The sequence below is a fragment of the Tyto alba genome, unplaced genomic scaffold (assembly GCF_018691265.1).
Source record: "Tyto alba isolate M040663 unplaced genomic scaffold, T.alba_DEE_v4.0 Super-Scaffold_26, whole genome shotgun sequence".
NCBI lineage: Eukaryota > Metazoa > Chordata > Aves > Strigiformes > Tytonidae > Tyto > Tyto alba.
The window spans coordinates 3,433,822-3,453,241 of record NW_024881300.1 but is presented as its reverse complement, the minus strand read 5'-3'; the positions used below and the strand labels follow the sequence as shown (position 1 = coordinate 3,453,241).

General features: G+C 45.8%; 1 protein-coding gene across 1 annotated transcript in view; it reads left to right on the top strand.

Annotated features, from left to right (window-relative positions):
- NECAB2 (N-terminal EF-hand calcium binding protein 2) overlaps positions 1–19,420 on the top strand; it is an 83,137-nt gene that overhangs the window by 48,251 nt on the left and 15,466 nt on the right. The window contains exons 4-5 of the mRNA XM_042797837.1: positions 11,391–11,416; positions 14,920–15,017. Coding sequence (XP_042653771.1) covers positions 11,391–11,416; positions 14,920–15,017 — 124 coding nt within the window. The remainder of the gene's footprint in view (positions 1–11,390; positions 11,417–14,919; positions 15,018–19,420) is intronic.

Below are 19,420 nucleotides of genomic sequence, written 5' to 3'. Positions count from 1 at the left end.
AATCCAGACAGTGATTTCCAGTTGCTGTTATGCATACATAAATCTTTTCCATCTTTATAACTGGTTTAGCACTGCATTCACACACCTATCTTCTTGTCCCTGTCGTGGTGGGCACCTGACGAGCAGCACTGGCTTTGCAAGGGCCCCCAAGTTCCCTGCAGTGGCATTTGGTGGGGACATGACCCAAGACCCTCTGGTCACTGCCTGGCATTGTGATTTGGAGAAGAATAATTGTATAAACGCGAGCGAGCAGTACCCAAAAGCTGCTCAGAGTGCCACCACTCTTGCTTTCGGCATGTGGCACCGCAGGATTGCTCCCCGGACGCAGGGCGCACACAAGCAGCCCCACCTGAATGCTGATTAGGCTTTAACATGCTTATGGATGTTGTTGGCTTTTAAGAAAGCAGCTGGGAGAATATTATTGAACTGGCCAGACTGGGAAACCACTCGTGGGTTCAAAGGCTGAGCGGTGGATGGGAGACCATCTAGACAACTTTGTTTTGTTGGTTTTTAAAGCAGTTTATCAAGCACTCCACGGCAGGAGGGCTATGTTGTGACTTTGTAAATGAGCATCAGAAGTTGAAACCATCCTTTTCCTGGTTTGTTTTTTGTTTGTTTTTTTTTTTTTTTTTTTTTTGTTTTGTTTTGTTTTGGGGTTTTTTTGTTTGTTTGGTTTTTTTTCTTTTAATATTTTTCTGCAAACAGGGCTTCCCTTTTACGCAAAACCAGAATAGTTACAGTAACTATCCCAGTAATAGAGATGACATTACGGAGAGGTCCAAATGCATCACAAACAGCTGGTATTTAGAAGTCTACCTTGAGGCTGATCAATTTGAACAAGCCTGACAGCAAATTGATGTGTTGTTAGCTCAGACACAATTGCTGTACTTACTGTTTGTGAAATGCATATGTGAGATGAAGAGCTCAGTTTAATGCAGGCTGTGATGCAGGATGCAGGCTGAAGATCCTGGCTCTGCATGGGATGAGGGTGCCAGAATTAAATAATCAGTTATCTCGATGCAACATGATGGAAATATCTCAAAAATTCATGCTGCGTTTCCAAAGCAGAGTTGGTGGAAATACCCTGAGAGCAAAGGGGTCGCCTGTGCCACCTCTGTGCTGGCCATGGCATGTACAGCCCGTCCTTCCAAGGATTATAGTCCCAGTTTTGCCTGTCACTGTCTGGGAATGAATTAAATGAGAGCTGATACAGCCCAGTATGTATACACACTGGGCCCAAGTGTGTATGTTATAATTGGCAACTCAATACATTTGGAGAGCCATCCCTCCTAGCAGCTAAGTTACTTGTAGGCTGTAATTAAACCTGCCTTCTCTTTTCTGTGATGTACTTGTGGGCAGTGTGATATTTTCAAGATCAAGTCATCCACATACGTACTCATCAAAACAACGTTGGGGGTTTAGATGCAATTTATTAACGATCTATCACACACAGAGACTTGAAAATGTTTAGTATTGTACTAAATATCTGATGACTGTGCTTAGAAACCAACTGTTAGATTAATCTTAGTAAATCGGTATGCTGCACTGATACATTTTTCAGGATATCAATTGCACTGTAAACAGACATTTTATTGTGTTTTTTATCTTGTTAAAGAATTTTTATGAGCTTTTCAAGATATTTTCCTTTACAAGTGCATATTTAGAGGTTCTGTCTACCTCTGACAAAGCAGAGAGAGAAGATGCTGCTTATTTTTAATAGACTGTGAAATGGTCTTACAAGGCACGAAGAGAGTTGCAAGAAGGGCATGCCTTGATAGCCCAAAATTTTTTTCTGTGGACAGAAACAACCCCACCAATTTTTGCTCTTAACTTGCAGATCCCTGGTGGCCTGGTAGGATATAGAGGGGGAGAAAAAAAAGAAATAAAATCCCCTTGCCTACAGTTGTGTTGCAGAAGGCTGTGACGGAGTGGCTGTGGTCAGCGAGGGGCCGTGCTTTGCGGAGGGCAGGCAGGAAAGGTGCCAGGGGGACATCTCTGCCTTGGGCTTCTCCTGCCCTCCAAGGACTTTGGGGATTTGGATTCATGATCAGCATTTTGTGGAAAATTGCACTTTTATGCTGCATTTTTTAATGTTAAATTATAGAAGTGATAGGGCAGGAAGGGCAGAGCCTCGCCGATGCCGAGCCCGGCTCATTGGCAGTTCCCAGACCCCGGCTCTGGAGCTGTGCGACAAAGCAAGATGGTCTAGCACCAGCTGACAGCCTGAAATGCCATATTGCAGTTGCTGATGAATGAACAAACAAATGTCTGGTACTCTGCAGGTGCCAGTTTATTGCCCCTGCCTTTTTTCAAAGTGACATTTATTTCTCTTTTAACAAGCGAGAGCTTAGAGCATATTTTCCAACAGCATCCAGAACATTTGTTTCATTTTTATCCATGTTCAGTCACTTTTCTTGTTGCCCTTGATGATTAGAGCTGGGCGTTTTGTTCTGTCAAATACTTCACTGCATAGAAAATGTTATTTTGTTTGTCTTGAAGCTATTGATGAAAGCATCTGGTCTGCATCAGGGATAGTTTACAGCTTGGGACTTTCTGAGGATGAGGGAGAGACAACTGGGGTCCTCACTGTGCTATTTCTGACCCGTACCTGCAGCCGTAGGTGGGAAATCAGGTTGCACGGGGGCTTGCACTGGCGTCAGGTAGGACCCGGTGCTTCATAAATATCTGTGACTGCAGAATAAATCAGTGTGCCAAGGGAGTGAGGAGAAGAACTGGCCTTGAAATATAGCAGCAGGTGGGAGACTCTAAAAATGAGAAACCAAGCAAATAACACATTATGTTGCAGAGGTCTCTATCTTTATGGTAGATATTGATTCCCTGAAAGGAAACGGAAACTCTGAGAACTGCGAGGGGTGTTTAATCCTGCCCACCCTGACAAAGGGCCAGTGCTGGATTTATCAGCTGCACAAGCAAAATATATTGCTGTTAGCAGGCATTATCACCAAAGCAAGTCCCAGCGTGTGTATAGGGGCATTGTGTTCATCATACCTTATACCTCATGTGCAGCCCTCACCCATGGCCGTGGGGAGGGCAGTGTGCTACACGGAGCCTCTGAGAAAGCCTGAGCTATCATTGCAGATGTTTTCCCTTTTCCAAACCCAGGAAAATCCACACCAAAAGCCTTTCCTCGAGGACTGTGATGAGTGTTGAAACCGTGGAGGAGGTAAGGGGCTGTGCTGGGAGAGGTGGGGATGGGTCCCGCAGGAGAAGAGCAGCAGCCAAGCCAGGGTCACAGGGGGCAGAGATCCCTTCAGCTGCTGCATCCACGCCTCAGCTTTGATGGTTTTGGACTTCAGAGATCCTCTTTAGCAAGTTTAATAGTCTCTTCGCATTGTTTTTATGAGGTTTGTTACTGCTACAAGGAAAATGCAGTTGTATCGCGGGTCACTGGCTAGAGAAGAGACATTTTCCTGTTGTATCCCTAATTACTGCTCATGTCGAGTGCCATGGCAACCGCCTTCCTGCACCACGCTGCCAGGCAGGACATCTGCACTCGGGTATCACGGGCTTTTTAGAGCAGGCCCAGGCTTTTTTGGACCTGTTGCTCCCCAAAATGTGCCGCCCACTTGTGGGATTCAGCCTCATGACGAATCAATTAGGATTCAGTGCTAACCATCTGGGTTTTTTAACCCTTTTTCTTTGCAATCAGAGCTGGAATAGCCTTCGTAAGGCTCACACCTTATTGCAGAGGCATGAAAGCTGCTCCAAGATGAACTCAACATCTTTTGGCACGGTGGGAAGGATGCCAGTGAGCAGGTCTGCCTGTAAACCCTACACCCTGGGCTGCACGGTGGCTGTAAGGCAACCGGGCACGTTGCTGAGGGCATGACTGTCCCCAGGAGCTTCCAAATCAGGGAGGAGGAGGAGAAGGGGGCAAAGATCTTCTGCTGATCTTCCCCGTCATGCTCGAAGGTCATCTAAAGGAGACTCTTTCGTGATGCTGAAAGCACAGATGTGGCTATCTGAGGTGCTTTTTGTCTGGTCTGGGCAGCGAGAGCCCTACCTGCCGGTGCTCAGCAGGGACCCAGGGCCTCCTGGTCTCTCTCTGTGTTTCTAGAGGCAGAGCAGATCTGTCCTGGCCTCCCTGTGTGACACCACAGCAACTTCACGGGGACTTCTTGTGCAGGGAGGGAACAACCTTGAAACAGGATGAGTAAAGGACTGTGGTTTATCCTGAGCCTGCCAGGATATCATGCTTCTTTGTGTTGAAGGTCAGTTCAGTTTACCTTGAAAAATCAGTTTTTTCCAGATTACTGGCTTGTAATGAGGAGTCTGCTGCCCCAATGCTCTGGAGCAAAGCAGCATGCGGAGCACACAGCTTTGGGCACTAGCATGGCCAGTGAATGTAGGCTTGTGGCTTGAAAACTGGATCTGGGCAGTGTCTGTAGTAATGAGGATACAGATGACTTATCAAGGTGAGGAGACACAGAGAAAGCCATATGAAAATACTACTATTTTAATATTAAAATATTAATATTCTGTGGGTCTGAATAGAGGTTCGCTGTGCAGTCCTGCTGCTGCTCACCTTCTGTCTTGCTGAGTGGCATTAGCCACAGTGGCCATGCAGTATGGAAAAGAAATGAAACCATTCCTATCTTGGTCATCATCTGCCTAAATCCAGAAGAACGCTGTGCAAAGAGCGGGAAGGAGCCGTATCCTGGGTTTAGGTGAGCAAAACGTCCTTGGGGACCTCAACCTTCAGCCTTCAAACCAACAGGTGAACAAAAATCTCTCTGATAGCAAGGCAAGTAGGAGAGAAATCGTCTCACAGAGTACCTAGAATCTGTTGTAGTCCCAAATAACGCACCACAGGTGATGGGGCTCTTCATAATAAAAAATCTATATGTGAAAACTTCATACAAAATCCTCTTTTTGCTTCTCTTTGTTTCTGGGCAATTCTTTGTCCCTGTCTTTTCTTCTCTGCGGTGCCAGCGCTTTGGAGAAAAACATGATTCACTGCTGGGTTTCCAGACTCCCTTACTGTGCTCCCCAAACGTTCGATAATGGAGCACATGCCAAGGGAAGAATAAAGTTATTACTTTTGATTTGGAGAAGGCAGCATTTCTCTGCCTTTCAGAAACCACCACTAGCCCACTCCCCCCCCCGCACCCCCCGCCATGGGAGCCGTTCCCTGTAGGTGTTGCAATGTAAGTCATCGTGCTTCAGTGCTGGAAATGTGGCGATCCATATGGACTCTACACCTGTTTCACATAACACGGATTTGGGAGGAAACCTGTCTGGAGTGAATGGTGAACCCTGTATCAGCTCATGCAGATGGGCTCTTCTCCATCCACTCTGGGCATTTCGACAGGTGGTGCTCCCTGCCCTGCTGGAAAAAAAAGTAGAGCGGAATGAAAAATACCTGTTATTGGTTGGAAAATAGCTTATTGGTTGTACTGAATCATATGCAGGGGAGGTGTGCCTGTACCAGTACATGCATCTTTGAATTATTCCTGCTGAAGTGCTCCACAAAATATATTTTAAATTTATTTCATACAGGAAGCAGGGACATTTGCTAGGAGATTAAGACCATCCTTTAAAGCAAGAGCCAAGTGGGCACCAGAGCCCTGACTGCCAGTTTGTCATGGCTAAAGAAATTAAGGCCAAAACTGACATATGCTATTGAATATTTGTCTGCCTGTGCCCTTTGAAGCTGCAGCTGGCTGGATACACTTCTGTTTGTGGACAGCCCTGGCATATGGTTTATGCTGTTTCTTTGCATGTGGCACCTCATATTTTAGAAGCCCTTTTTTACCTTGTACCATAAGATTGTTGTGTTGGGTTTTTTTTTAAAGCAAGTGGGCAGGTGAAGGAGGTACATGGGAAGGTCTCAGGAAGGAATTGACAGGGTTCTCCAGAAGAGTACAGTGATGGTCTTGCGAAGTTGCTTAGCTCTTTAGAATTGAAGTTATTCGGCTCCTGGCTGGCATCCAGTATTTTGTATTTCTCTTGCTCTGCCTGGAATAATTTCTCTCACTCTGGGGTTTGTGTAAAAATGTTTCTTTGAGTTCAGAAACTAATGATCAAGAGTGACCATCTGTGACCCCTTAGGAGGCATCTGGATGTACATTTTCCACTTCTGAGGTGTTGAGATAACACAGCGCTGCTGCTGCGGGGACTAGGAGGCGTATCATCAGATATAATACTTTTCAGCTGCACATGTTGTTTTTTAGTCTTTCCTAAATGATAATGAGTTTTGCAGGTGGCTAACGCTAGAGGATAATTTGTTTCCATGCTCGTTTGAAGCCTTGAAGCAAACCCAAAGCTGTGAATAGAAGATGGAAATAAAAGTAGAACATGATTTCAGAAAAACCTCCATTTTCTGTGCTGGTGAAGCAACTAAGCTGTGTGGCTGCTGATGGAAACCTTTCATCTGCCCAAGTAAAAGGGTTATTATCTTCAGCTGAAGCTGATCAGGTGTTGAGTGGCATTTGAGCAGCACATCCAGGAAGCTATTTGCATGAGAAATACTCTGTGAAGATGAGACTTTGATGTATTTGCAACTTCTGAATTCCCATTATGTTTTTGATTGTGCTGCCCTTGGGAGACCCTGGGACACCTTTCCCTTGGCTGAGCTAGAACCCAAGAAGTAAATTTCACGCTCTGCTCCTCCACGTTATCTTTTCCATTTTGAGATAACTTTTCTACTCCTCTCTATAATTGAAGAGAAGCCTGGAGAACCGTGTTAACAACAGCAAGCCAGAGGCCATCAGCCTTGCCTTAGGGAGACAGGGAGGTGCTGGGAGAGATGCTGGACAGTAGACTCACGGCCGTTTTCACTGGAAGGGACCTCTGCAGGGCTCTAGTCCCTAGGAGTGGGACCAGGACAGCCCTGGCTTTGCCATGTTGAGTCCTGAAGACCTCCGGGAATGTTCTCGTGGGTAACCCCTTCCAGTGCTGCGCTGCACTGGGCTTGTTTATTAAGAGCTAAACCAAATAACCATGGTGGGAAATTTCCGGAATTAGCTGTCTTCCTGCTGGAAAAAGCTGATTTGCTTAAATGGTGTTGGGCTGATCTGGATGAATGTAGCTGGAGCTTCTGACCTGAGACCTGGAGGTTACATGGGGGACCGTCACCCACCCACAGATCTGGCTGTGGGGTGCTCAGCTTGAGCTCGTAATCCCTGGGCTATTGGGCACCCTGCTGCAATGTGCTCGCTGTCTGGTGTGGCCACCCCACTGTTGCCTGGGATAAAGTCTCAAAGATGAAACATGTTCCAAGAAAGGCGGGTAGAGAAGAAAAAAAGCTTGTAAGTGCTTTGAACCGATGGAAAAACAGCAGAAAGTCAGTACAGGGACAGCTCTGATAAAAGCCCGTCCGCTGAATAAACTGCAATCAGGGACATGGCAAGGCAAAGATGTGACTTCCCAGGGATCCTCATTAGTTCAGGAGCTCATCAGACTGCATTTTAACATTGGATGGGATTTTGGGGGGAGAAATTTATTTCTCTCTGGAGTATGCAGGAGGCACAGTGATTACTCTGGGCAGCCTCTTCCTCTTGCTGGTCGTGCGACAGTAATTATTCTCTGGGCAAATTCACTTAATTAAGCCCACTGAGGAGATGCTCTCGCAGCATGGTTATTGCTCTTTAAACTCCCACATATGAGGGAGGAGTATCATGCTTTGAGGACTTTTATTTTTCTTTGAAATAGTTGGATGTGAACCAGCAGGGAAAACTATCTCCTTATTGCTAATACATTTTTCTGGTCAAATGATCCCCACGTATTTAAATGGTGGTGGGTGGTGAGCGATGAACAGTCTGTTTTGTGGTCAAATTAGTTTATGTCTTGTACTCTGATTTTTCAGAAGGTGATCTAGGTTGAAAGCTGAGCTCTCGTGTTTGACTCATATTTCTGCTGGAGAAATTAGGTCCCAAGTGGCAAATGGAGGCTCTCTAAAGCATATCTTTTCCTTGGAAAGTAATCTCAGAGGGTGCACATCCCCAGCAAGATTGGGGATGCAAGGTTGTGCTGTTCCAAGTTGCAGATTCGTTGGTTGGAAATCAAAGAAAAAGGCCTGAAAGCAAAAAGACTTGGATTTTCTCGTTTTTTAATTTTTTCTGCTTTGAAAGAAGTACTTTTGTTTTGCAAAGTGATCAGATATGGCCTCTATTATGCAAAAAAACCCTGCATAACACAAGTTTTTAATGATTTCTTCATTTAAAGTTTCACTTGAACATTACTCTATTCTGCTTAGTTGGATTATGGCTTCAATAAGTACTTCAGTTAGTCATACTATTAATGTAACAATGCTTAAAATTAAGAACAAATTCACAGCAAAACATTCTGGTAGCTGAAAGATTTTTATTTTTATTTCAGAAAAAATTAGAACAACTTGTTGCAACTTTATTTTTTAGTTTATTGTGACTTATGGGAATGTTGACTATTTAACAGCTGAAAAAACAATTGGTAACTAGTGCTTACCTAAACGTTTTCATGTTGAAGGGCTCTGTGATATGTGACCACTCCAAAAATCTCTGCTGAAGGGCAGTGTTGGGATGAAGGGTTAGGGACAGCAAGGATGCCCATGGGGAGCCACCACCTCCATTTCACAAGGCTTGAAACTCTGATCCTCAATATTTGCATCACAAAAAATCCTAATGGCATAACCCCCAGGGTGATTACTTAATAAGGCATCAGAGCAGCTTGTAAATTGTATTGTATCTGGGTACTGCACATCCCTTGTTTTGCGTGTTCAGCTGTGCAGCACCCGTGTTGAGCAATAAAACCCCTGTAACACTGATGGGGACATGGCTGAGTGTCAGCAACGTTCCCAAGGGACACGCTCCTGTGGGATGGAATCATCCCAGGAAATGCTGTGGGTTGTGCTGAAGTACTCATTGATTTCTCCTTACAAATTTTCATCCGAATATTATCATATTTTTTACTAAGTCAGCTTATGACTTGAGTAATTTATTTAATTGGGCTTTATTCTTAATGCAATATGGCTTAAAATTAAAAGCAGCTTCTCAGCCAAATTAACATTCAAGCACAATTAAGTTAAATAATACAATGGCAGGATGTGAGGAAATAAAAGGTCACTTTTGGCAGCAGCAGATCAATTGTTACGATGCAAAACCACGTGGAATACAATAATATATTTTTTTTCTCAGTAACATGCCCTAGCTGCAAACCCATAACCACTTTCAGTAGGTGTGTATAAACACTGACTGGCTTCTGAAAAATATTATCTGAGCACTTTACGGCTGATGCTGATGTAAAAACTACTTCTGTGCACATGACTGAGGGTATTGGTTAACTTCCCAGACTCTGTGCTGGCGAGAGCTTGGATAAAAGACCGACTGTGGTCCTCGGGCAGGCATGGGGCTGTGACGGTGCTGGAAAAGCATCTTCTGGGTTTCTTCCTTCCCTGAATTTTCTCTGCCTCTGAATTGCTGAGGCTCCGTGTTAGCAATCCCGTCTGCCAAAGTGCTGTGGACTATTCGGTCAGGAGTCATCTTTTTTGGGTAGCGTTTCAGGTCTGCATATTCAGTGAATTTGAGCCTTAGAACATCAAGTCAGGGAAATTGAGCTCACAGCATCCCTGGGGAGTTTTGTAGGATTCAGTGAAGTGATTCCAGGGTTTTAGAAAGATGATAAATCTCTGTGGGATTTAAGATAAAGAACTGTGAAAGCTCATTTTGCAGAGAGATGCGTGTGCTGCCCGCACCTCCAGCAGAAGCTTGTACCAGCACGTTTGCTGCCAGCAGCTGCCACGTTGTGTATCCTGCACCACAAAGGTGTCTGAGATGAGAGATGGATTTTTTTATACAGTGGCAGACATCGGTTACCAAAAGGTTATGTGCTTCTACAGCATGAGACAGGTTGGGTGGCACCTTTCTGGCAGCCAGCATCTCACGGGATCGAGGTGTTCGTGTTTGCCTCCAGCACCTGGCAGGTGCCACAGCTCAGGAGTGGCAGTGAAGGGGTCCCCAGTTCTGTCACCTGGGGCTCTACTTTTGGTGAGAACCTGGGCACGAGTGGCACTGTGAATTTGGGGAATTTCCTCCCCGGATCCTCACCAGTGTGTTTCTACTTAGCTGTTGTGCAGCTGGCTAATGCACCTAGGGGATAAAATGCATCTAGTGAGAGGCCAACAGGGTCCCCGAGCTGCAGGAATTTGTATCTTCTCAGGAAGAGCCTGAATAGAAAGAAAATATCTCCTATATGAGTCTCTCTGTTAAAGCAGACACTTTCTTGATAATGCAATTTGAGTGGGAAATGCAGCCTGTGCCCCGTCCTGCTGCCACACACAGCCCAGCAAGGCTGCTCTGCTCACTCGGGGTCCAAATTTTTGGACCAAATTAATGCTTCCCACCATGCACCATCCCTTCAGAAGGATATCTCACCCCAAGAGAGGGCCAGCAGCGAGTGAAAGCTTCACGGTCACAGAGGGAGGGAAGAGCCCAGGTCCCGTGGGCTGGGAGCAGACCTGTTGGTTAGGGCACGGGCAAGCGGTCAGTGGGATTTAAGGGTGAGGGGCAGGGCTGAAGGAGGATGCCGCTAATAAAAACTGTATTGAAAACATCTCTTTCCCTAATCCACTTAAGTTGACAGGCCAGACAGAGCAGGGCTGAGTTTAGTTAAAGAAATAGCTTTCCAGGACATCAATAGGTTGATAAAATATAATTCTATTAAGAGATCATCCCGGTGCTTGAGTGGCACTAATAATTGTGTGGGTATCTGAGGCACAGAGAGATTAGCAGCAATCTTTATTTCCTGAACAGTTTGTCTGTTGAGCTTTCATTACACAAACTAAATGTTCATGTATTGAGAAGTAATTGTGCAATTTTGTCCAGAGGGAATCCTGGGTAGGAACTGTGCACAGCCCCATGGATGCTTTGTGAGGGCAGAATCATGAGAACTGATCCATCTAAGAAAGTCAATTTTGCAAATTTTTATCCCAAGCAAATGGGAACAGATTCCTGTGCCACAGCGGGTGCCTCACTGGGGTGGATATCTGGGGGGAAGACAGGAGTTGCTGTGCCAAGTGGGCACAGGGTCCCCCATAGACACAGGTCTACCTCTGGGGGGAAAGTACAGGTCCCCCTGTCCCCCTCAGGGAATACCCAAAATGATGTGTGAACCCTGGGCCAGCCATAGGGATGCTGAGGATGCAGAGGGGTGTGGCTGCCCTCCGTGGCACCAACCATTGCCTTCTCCCTAGGCTGTCCCCACGAGTGGCAGGGGAGATGATGAGGGGCGGGTGACATTGCAGGCAGGTGACATAGCAGGCATTAAGCCTGCAGAAATCCTAACTGTATCCTTCATCTCTCCTTTACATTAAAATCTTATTTCTCTCTCTCTTTTTTTTTTTTTTTTTTTTTTTTTCCTGCTTCCTCCCTTGCCTCGTCCTCCCCTTCTTCCAGCAACGTGGACACCAAGGAGCTGTGCGGTGAGTGTGGTCCCTCTCTCGGGTCAAGAGCAGTCGTTGTGTGCACGTGTGCTTTCAGAGGATGCACAAAACCCATTACAAAGCTGGCAGAGCCACAGCAGCTGCAGAGCCAGGGGGTCTCAGCATTTCTGCTGCTTCATCCCTTATTCCACAGGAAAATTGGCAAAACTTTTCCTCATTTTCTTGCAACACAAATGGGGTTAAAGCTGAGAGGAGCACCTGGCTTCTATTCAATAGCAAGCCAGAGTTTAATTTCTGGCAATGTCATGGCTTCCAGCTCCGCTTGGAAGTTCAGTAAACCAGCATCCCTCTGCAATACCCGCAACGTGTTTCCCAGCAGGATGCCTAAGGCGTACACCACCTCTGCTGCACTTCCTACAGCTTGCAGAAATTAAAGGCTGAAAATAAAATCTCTGATAATGTTTTGTCCCACACCTTGACCAGAAAAGGGAATATTTCCTGCTGGGATTTCTGAAGGGCTTTGCCTTGATGGGAGGTGACTCGCGCACAGGGCTCCTGCTGCTCACCCAAGTGTATTTTTCCATGGACATGTGGTATTGGGAAATGTTTCCTGTGCCCCGGCTTTTTGGGAGGAGATGGGGAGACAGAGGTGTGTGGCCTTTCAGAGGGCTCATTCACCTCTTCTCCTCCCCACCCCTCCCATGCCAGGATGCTGAAGAATGTATAAAGCCACCTCGGCAGGTACCTCATCATTTAACTTCATCACTTTGCCACTATTTACAGCCTCCAGAGTCCTGGCTGAGAGCAGGTTACGCGGCCAGAAAGGCGCTTGCTGGGGTGCCTGAGCCAGCACCGGGCAGTTACTCGTTGCTCCTGACACTTTTAAGACCTCTCTGTCCACGGCAGCCTGCCTTTGGCTCTGCCTGCACCAGGACATTGCTCAGGGGTTCTCTCCTCCTGATGTACTTAACCCCTGCCAAAACCCTGCTTTTATAACTGCAGCACCCCACAGGATTTTGAGCATTCAAGCCTGCAGCAAACTTTTAGCTGGTTAACCCCACTTCATGTCGGTTTGGTACACAAGAAACTAAGCCTTCCATAAAAACCTTTTGGTTTGCCAATAATAGGATGGGCTTGTTCCCATCACTGCTTTCTCATTGCTTTAGGTGTCCTTGCCAGCTGACCCAAGAAACCAAAACCCCACAGCCTGTACCGTCAACTTTGCCAGGAAATACAAGGATAAGTAAGGTTGTTGCTTGACCCCACCCTGTTTCCTCCATCAGGCTGATAAAATCAGAAAACCACACAGCTGTCACTCAGCGTGATCCCAGCTCGCTGCCTCTCCCAGGGGTGAAGCTGCCAGGAGAGGAGGGAGGGAAACCCATCAGCTCCTGCAGGAAGCTGGGGGAAGGACTGATCAGCACATGATCCTGCCATGATCTGTTATCTGCTGAATACCTGCCCTCGCCTGCAATTTCTTATTTGCTTGCTACTCTTCTAAGTGTTAGTTTAAATATAAAACCTCATTTTGGCTAAACAGAAGCTGTGGTCTCCCTCTTGAAATGGGTTGAGTGTTGTAGGACATTGAGAGCATCTTAAGAGGGATTTCTTGATCCCTGCAGCTCATACAAGAAATGTGATATGGCTTAATCTGTATCAGGTAGCATCTTATAAAGTTCTGGGGCTTTTATCTGCCAACTAATGCAACAGTCACCAGCACCTAGGCAGACTTAAACATGACTGGGAGCTCCTGTGGGGGTGAGGAGCTCCCAGCCACAGGACAGCTTGCAGCACTTAATATGCCCAGAAAATGCACATACAGCTACCAAATTGTACCCACCACCCTTTAATTTAAATGTAATACACTGGCATTGCATGCAACAGTACAAGCTGTCTGGCCAGCAGAGATGTGCTCTAGAAAAGGGAGATGTACATCAACCCAGTGCAGACTACTGGGCTGGTGGGTGAGGTGGGGGTGGGCACCCCCTTCCTTCCACACCAGCCCCAGGTTGTGGTGGTGCTCATCTCCTGGGCATTGATCCCACTGCTCTCCACAGACATGTAGGAGCCGTGAACAAGAACCATGTAGGATAGGAAAAGCTGATCTCAGATGTTCCATGAATAAATGAGGCTAACATGGTAGAACTCAATACCTGGGTTAAGTCAATGCCATTCTCCTCTTGGGTGAATCTTGGTCCATCTTGAGGGCTGTGCTCTGCCCACGGCAGCTCATTTCTCCTTAAATGTATGGATCTAGCTTTTCATTTCAAGACTTATAAAAATAGTTCTCCTTTACCTTTAAGATCTGCTCAGATTTTTTTTTCCAAGCATAATAAGAAGAAGAATAGCACAAGTAAACATGCTGCAGTGAGAATAAACTGTTTGGCTTATTGTGGAACAGCAAACAGCTGCTGTCAATCATGCTGTGACATTCTGGTTTCTGCCAAAATCTTCTTCCCCTTGGATATATTTGCGGGCTGTAAATAGCTATAGGCACTTCTAATTAAGCCGAGAGAACCTAATTAGTGGAATTGTTTCCCGGAGTTTATGTCTTGTTGCATTCCGCAGAGATGTCACCTCAGTGTGAAGCTTCGTGTCTTAGCACTAAGGAACAGCACTGGTGGCTTTTAAGGGAACAGCTTTTAGTGTAGTCTGCATGAATCACCCGGAAACCGGGTAACTTTGCATCTACACTGCAAACTCACCACACGCCTTGCCATCGCGCTTCGCTTCTCACTGTTTCTGCTGCGAACAGCAAATTTCAAGACTCTGTAGCTCATGCACAAAACCGCACTGGGGCTCGTGGGTGTCATGGAGCCATTGCCGTGGTGAGGGACACAAATTTTGGCTGTATTTTGCACCAAAGTAGCTGGGATTGCTGCTGGAGCTGCGGTGCAACCTGGCGCAGATCACCCTTCCCACAGGAGGGCTGATGGCATGGAGAAAGTGTGGGCTCCCTCTCTGTGGAGAACATGTGCTTTTGGGCCCAGCTTGCAGCTCTGTTTTCTTCTTTTCAAGGCATATTTTGCTCTCAGAAGCCCATGCAACTGTGATTGTGGGCTGAGGTGCAAATGTGATGGGGAATATATGGATAGATGTAAGGTCAGTCTCAGCTCACATAAATTGCAGTGAACGTGGCAGGTATTTGGATGCTTTGAGTGGTAAAGACTGTCAAGGGGATGGAAAGGGGATTTCTTTTGAGACTCGTCTCTCCATATTGGCAACAGGAGGGAAAGAGCCAAGGTATGGTCAAATACAGAAGTGGGCATGGAAATATAGCACCTGCTAAGTTATTTTCAATGGGAGCTACTGTGCCTTACACCTCTTTTTTACAATGGTCCCAAACTTCGTGGGAACTGTACCACTTCCCATCCCTGCAGGACAAGCTGTGACTCTGGCTCAGGATATAGAAAATAAAAATATACCTGAAACCACCCTCTCAGGTTTTTCTTTCCACCAATAAATACACCTTGCGGTGTCAAGTAGCCTTGAAGCATTAAGTTCCATCAACAGTTCCTTCATGTCCCTTTTGATTTCCCCAGACTATTTTGCTGATCATATGGGAGACTACGAAGATGTCTTGGCCTCACTGGAGACGCTGAACCTCTCCATCCTGAAGGCGATGGACTACACCAAACGGGTGAGTCCTCCTCACTGCGCCTTGTCCTCCACGGGTTCGGAGCAAACCCTGCAAATGTTACAATAACACAGCATCTAAATCTGAAGGTCTTCGTCCTATTCAGCAGTGTTGCCTCCTCGTGCTGTTGCATTTGTGCGGTAAGTGGATCATCGCAGCAACGTGGCGACAGTGGATTGTTTCTGTGTTAACAGCAGATGAATCTTGAAAATTTGGGCAGATTGTGAACAAGGGTGCCAATGTCATGTGCAGTAGATGGTGGCATGGAAGTTTTGTGGCAGAGCACTGTAACTTCTCAGCACCCTTCCTGCATCTGGCAGGTGCTCTTGGCTGTGCCACAGTTTACTCTCTGTGTTGCCTGAAGCATGAAGGTGCTCCAGTTGTCTTCAGACAAGGGGGTCTTCAGTCAATTTGTCTTCAAATGTGGGTCTCTTGGGTGGAATTTTGAATGCACGAGTTCCTGTTAGTGTCATTGGGAATGCTTCTGGCAACTTCATGGAGAGGTGCCATTGAATACAGCTTCCATGTTGGACGGCATCCAGAGTTCCAGAAGTAGAGTTGCTCATGTGCACAGCTTCTGTGTTAGAAACTAGAGGGCTGTGTGTTTCTAGGACTACAGGGAAATCATGCAGGCGCCAAAACAGAGACATAATGTCCTATTTTATCTGTGAATAGCCCTAGCATCTCAAAAAATCCACTATGTACCTTAATGATACTGTTAATAATGGACTACTAGACAGTGGCACTGATCAAGAGGCATACTGAAGTTTATTTACGAATACCTAGAATATCTGAACTGATGTACCAGAAAAATATCCCTGCTGAGAGGTGCACCATTCATTTGGTGTCTTAACAGGAGAAGTTGTTTATAGAGCTCTTGTTTCTTTGAATCCATTTTCCTGTCCTTTCCACACCACTTAATAAAGTAACTGGGCTGTATCAGTTATATTTGATACCTCAGGATAAACAATCCTCCTCAAATTTCTACCTTCAACCATATTTGCATCATTCTTTCGTGCCACGATGAAAGAAAAGTAGTCTTCCTCTTCACTGGTGAGCAGTAATGTGGTGCACTGAGGACCAAGACAAGGAGGGAGGTCTGCTTTTTCCAAGCACCTGTAAGGACTTCCAGATTCAACTCCAGCCCTCTTCTGAGTAATCCAAATTGAAATCTCCCTTCCATTTATCTTTGAAGCTAAAAGAGAAACTCAGATTACTCCACATTAAAGATGTGATAATGATAAGAAGTTTTAGGAGTTAAAATGGGAAACAGAAAATTTCTCTCCCCCCTTGTTGCTGAGTAGAGAGCCCTATTTCCTTGCTTGATCAAAATCTATCCTTTTTAATGTTTGTGAGGAGGGCAGTATAAACAGTGAAGCCACGTATTTTACATGTTGATGTCTTGCCATAGTAAACTAAAAGCAAAAGTCTTTGGCCAAGCACTGATCTGTCTGAAGTATTTGTGAATTTGTTATCAATATTATGAGAGGGTAAAAAAAAATCAGGACAACAAGGATAGTTCATTTTTTTCTAATTAAGTTGCTGAGTCTGTTCATGCCTCATTCATTATTACAAATTTTCTGGCAGTCAGTTTTGCCAACTATGTATTTTAAATACATGTTAACATGCTAATAGATATCTCAGTAATTCACTCCAACTTGCTCTTTGTGATGCCTTCCACCATTGCTTTTCAAATGTGGGGTTAATATATGTGACTAATTCCTCCCAGTATTTTGCAAGAGGAGGATGGCTTGTTCCCTGTTTATAAATTAGGCATCTAAGCATGTGGGTATTACCTTGCATAAGAAATCTGCAGCAGAAGCAGGATGGCTATTCATAATCCCAATCCACTGCCTTCATAAGAAGAACATCTTTCTACCAGGATCCACCTGCCTTAATTGCAATGGGTAAAAGTTATTTACCTGAACCTGAGCTTGTCACCTCCATCGTGATCTTATGGAGGGAACTGGGCAGATCCAGAGTGCTGGAGGCATATTCCTCCTGTGAGGTTGAAGGATCACAACACTCTTTGTGTCAAATGTGAACATTTCCCTTCTAGATGGATAAAGCCAGACAAGGAGGTGCTGCCCTTATCACCCCGTTTTCTCAGCCCATGGGGTGTGTTGCTCTTCACTGCCTGGCAGGCGTTTGTCAAGGGAGCAAATGGAGCAAAACTCCTTCACAGAGAGGAGCTGGCAAAGTATTTCATTAAAAACATCGATCCCTGCTGTGATTTTGCAAGCAAAGTGGCACAAACCTCCTCAATGAATTATTCAAACACAGGTGCTTTGTTCATGTAAAGAACTGAAGAAAAAAAAAAAAAAAAGGCAAAACAAAAAAACAAAACAAAACTAAGCTGTTGTAGGTGGTAGAGAAACTCGTCACCAGTGTTCAGATAGGACAGACTTCCAGGCAGCATCAGAAGCTTTTCCTGAGTGCAAACCATTAGTGCTTTTGTTTGAGATGTGAGATTTTTTTTCTCTGTATGTTTTCACTGAAAAAAGAAAAGAAGTATTTGTTTACTAGACTTCCTGGTTTTAGTGTCAGGATTGCCAAAACAGAGTGTCAGATGAAGGCTTCTCATGATCCAAACCAAAAAAATAATCTGGCTGAGGTTATCTCAGCAGTTTCCAGCTGATGTATGTTCCCGTATCCCACCCCAGCCTGGAGGACATGGCAGGGACGTTCTGGTTGCTCCAGGGCTGGGACCACACCTCCAGGGTAAGGCTTCAGCCCCAGAGAGAAGATCCATCCCAGGACTGCAAAAGCCAGCCTGAGCTCCCACTTGTCTGATGGGTCCCCCTATAAAGGTCTCCTCCTGCTCCATCCCCTCCAGGAGTGATGCTGTAACCAAGGGCCCCGTGCTGATGTCAAGATGTTTAGGAGATACATACGCATAAATATCTTTTTAGAAACACTGGATCAGGGAAAAGACTGCCGAAGCAGCAGGTTTTGGCAGGAATCAAGTGTGGTTTTGTGCCCCTGATGCTTGAGCTTTCTCTGCAGCTTTTCCCCAAGGCTGGGTCCTGCAAAGGGCTTGGTGCTGACGCTGAGCACTGTGAGTTGCGAGCAAACTGCTTTGCCAGTGAGATACTCCCGCTTCTCCGTATGAAAATAAGCATTTCATTAGCTGAAGAAAACTATTGATCATTTGAGGGTGTTCCTTATTCCCTCCCTCTCCCCTCTGTTAAAAAAATTATTCAGTGCAAACGATAAATGAAGCCTAATCTTATGTGTTGGCTCTCCGATGAGAGGTGCCAGCTGATGAGAGGGGCTGGATAGCCGTGGTATTTAATTGCTGTTTATATTTCTCACCTTAAAAGGCAACTGATTATTTCTTGCTCATAAAAAGAGAAAGCGGCAATTATCTCATGCTGGAGAAGCTCATAAAGTATCAGCAGTAATTAGATTCAATAGTGGAAGGTCTCATACAGCAAAACAAAATCTGTCATTGTAATTATTTTCCAATACAGTGATGTCTGTGCCGTGTTGAAATGACTGCCAACAACAATGGGAAATACAAAGTTAAATTGGAGAGAAAGGAAATGAACTTTCAGCATCTAAAAAAACCTGACAGCAGGAGACATTCTCATAGAATTCTCATTTACTGTTTTATATGGCAGTTGGCAAATATCAAAACCGACATGACCGAGAAGGACACTGTTTTTGTGTCTGGTGTCAAAAGGTGTGTGGGGTATGGTAGGAGCTGGGGGACCAGAGCCAGGTGGATGCTGTCCCTCCCCCTCTGTCACTGACCCCCCTGCCTTGGGCTGCCTGCTGTGGGATGGTGCCCACCCGATACTGCCACCATCCCTGCCAGCCTCGAGGGGTGCTGGGGACAGGGGAGGGGGTGACAGTGCCTGGGGAGCTGGAGGGGTAGCGCTGGGGTGATGGTTACCACTGAGCAACACCCTCACTCAGACACCTTGTGAATGTGCTTTAGCTTGGTAAAAAAAGCACACTTTGTGGGGTTTTTTGAACCCTAGAAGCTCAATTAGCCCCATTCCTGCCAGGTTTGGCTTCCACCGCCTGCTGTGTTGGGGTTGGTCCTGCTCCCCACTTTTGCCAGATAAGCACTGAGCATGGAAAACATTAGCAAGGCTGACCTTTAGTGGTGAGGCAAACTTTAAAAACAAGCTGCAAAGAAGTCCCAAAAATGCTGAGTGAGGGATGCCCTCAAGGATGAAGCAGCTCAGATTTAAGGTCAAATGGTTCCTTTCTGGAGATGCTCCTGTTGGGCACCAGACAGTTCCACGAGGTGCTGGCGACCATCCTTGGCATGTGCCCTCTCACAGCTGGAAGGGGAGTGCTTGGAAAGCAAAATTGCCCAAAATCGGAGCTGCAATTGGAACAACCCCCGCATGCCCATACTGGAATGAAATGGAGCTGATCTCTCTGGTGCTCAT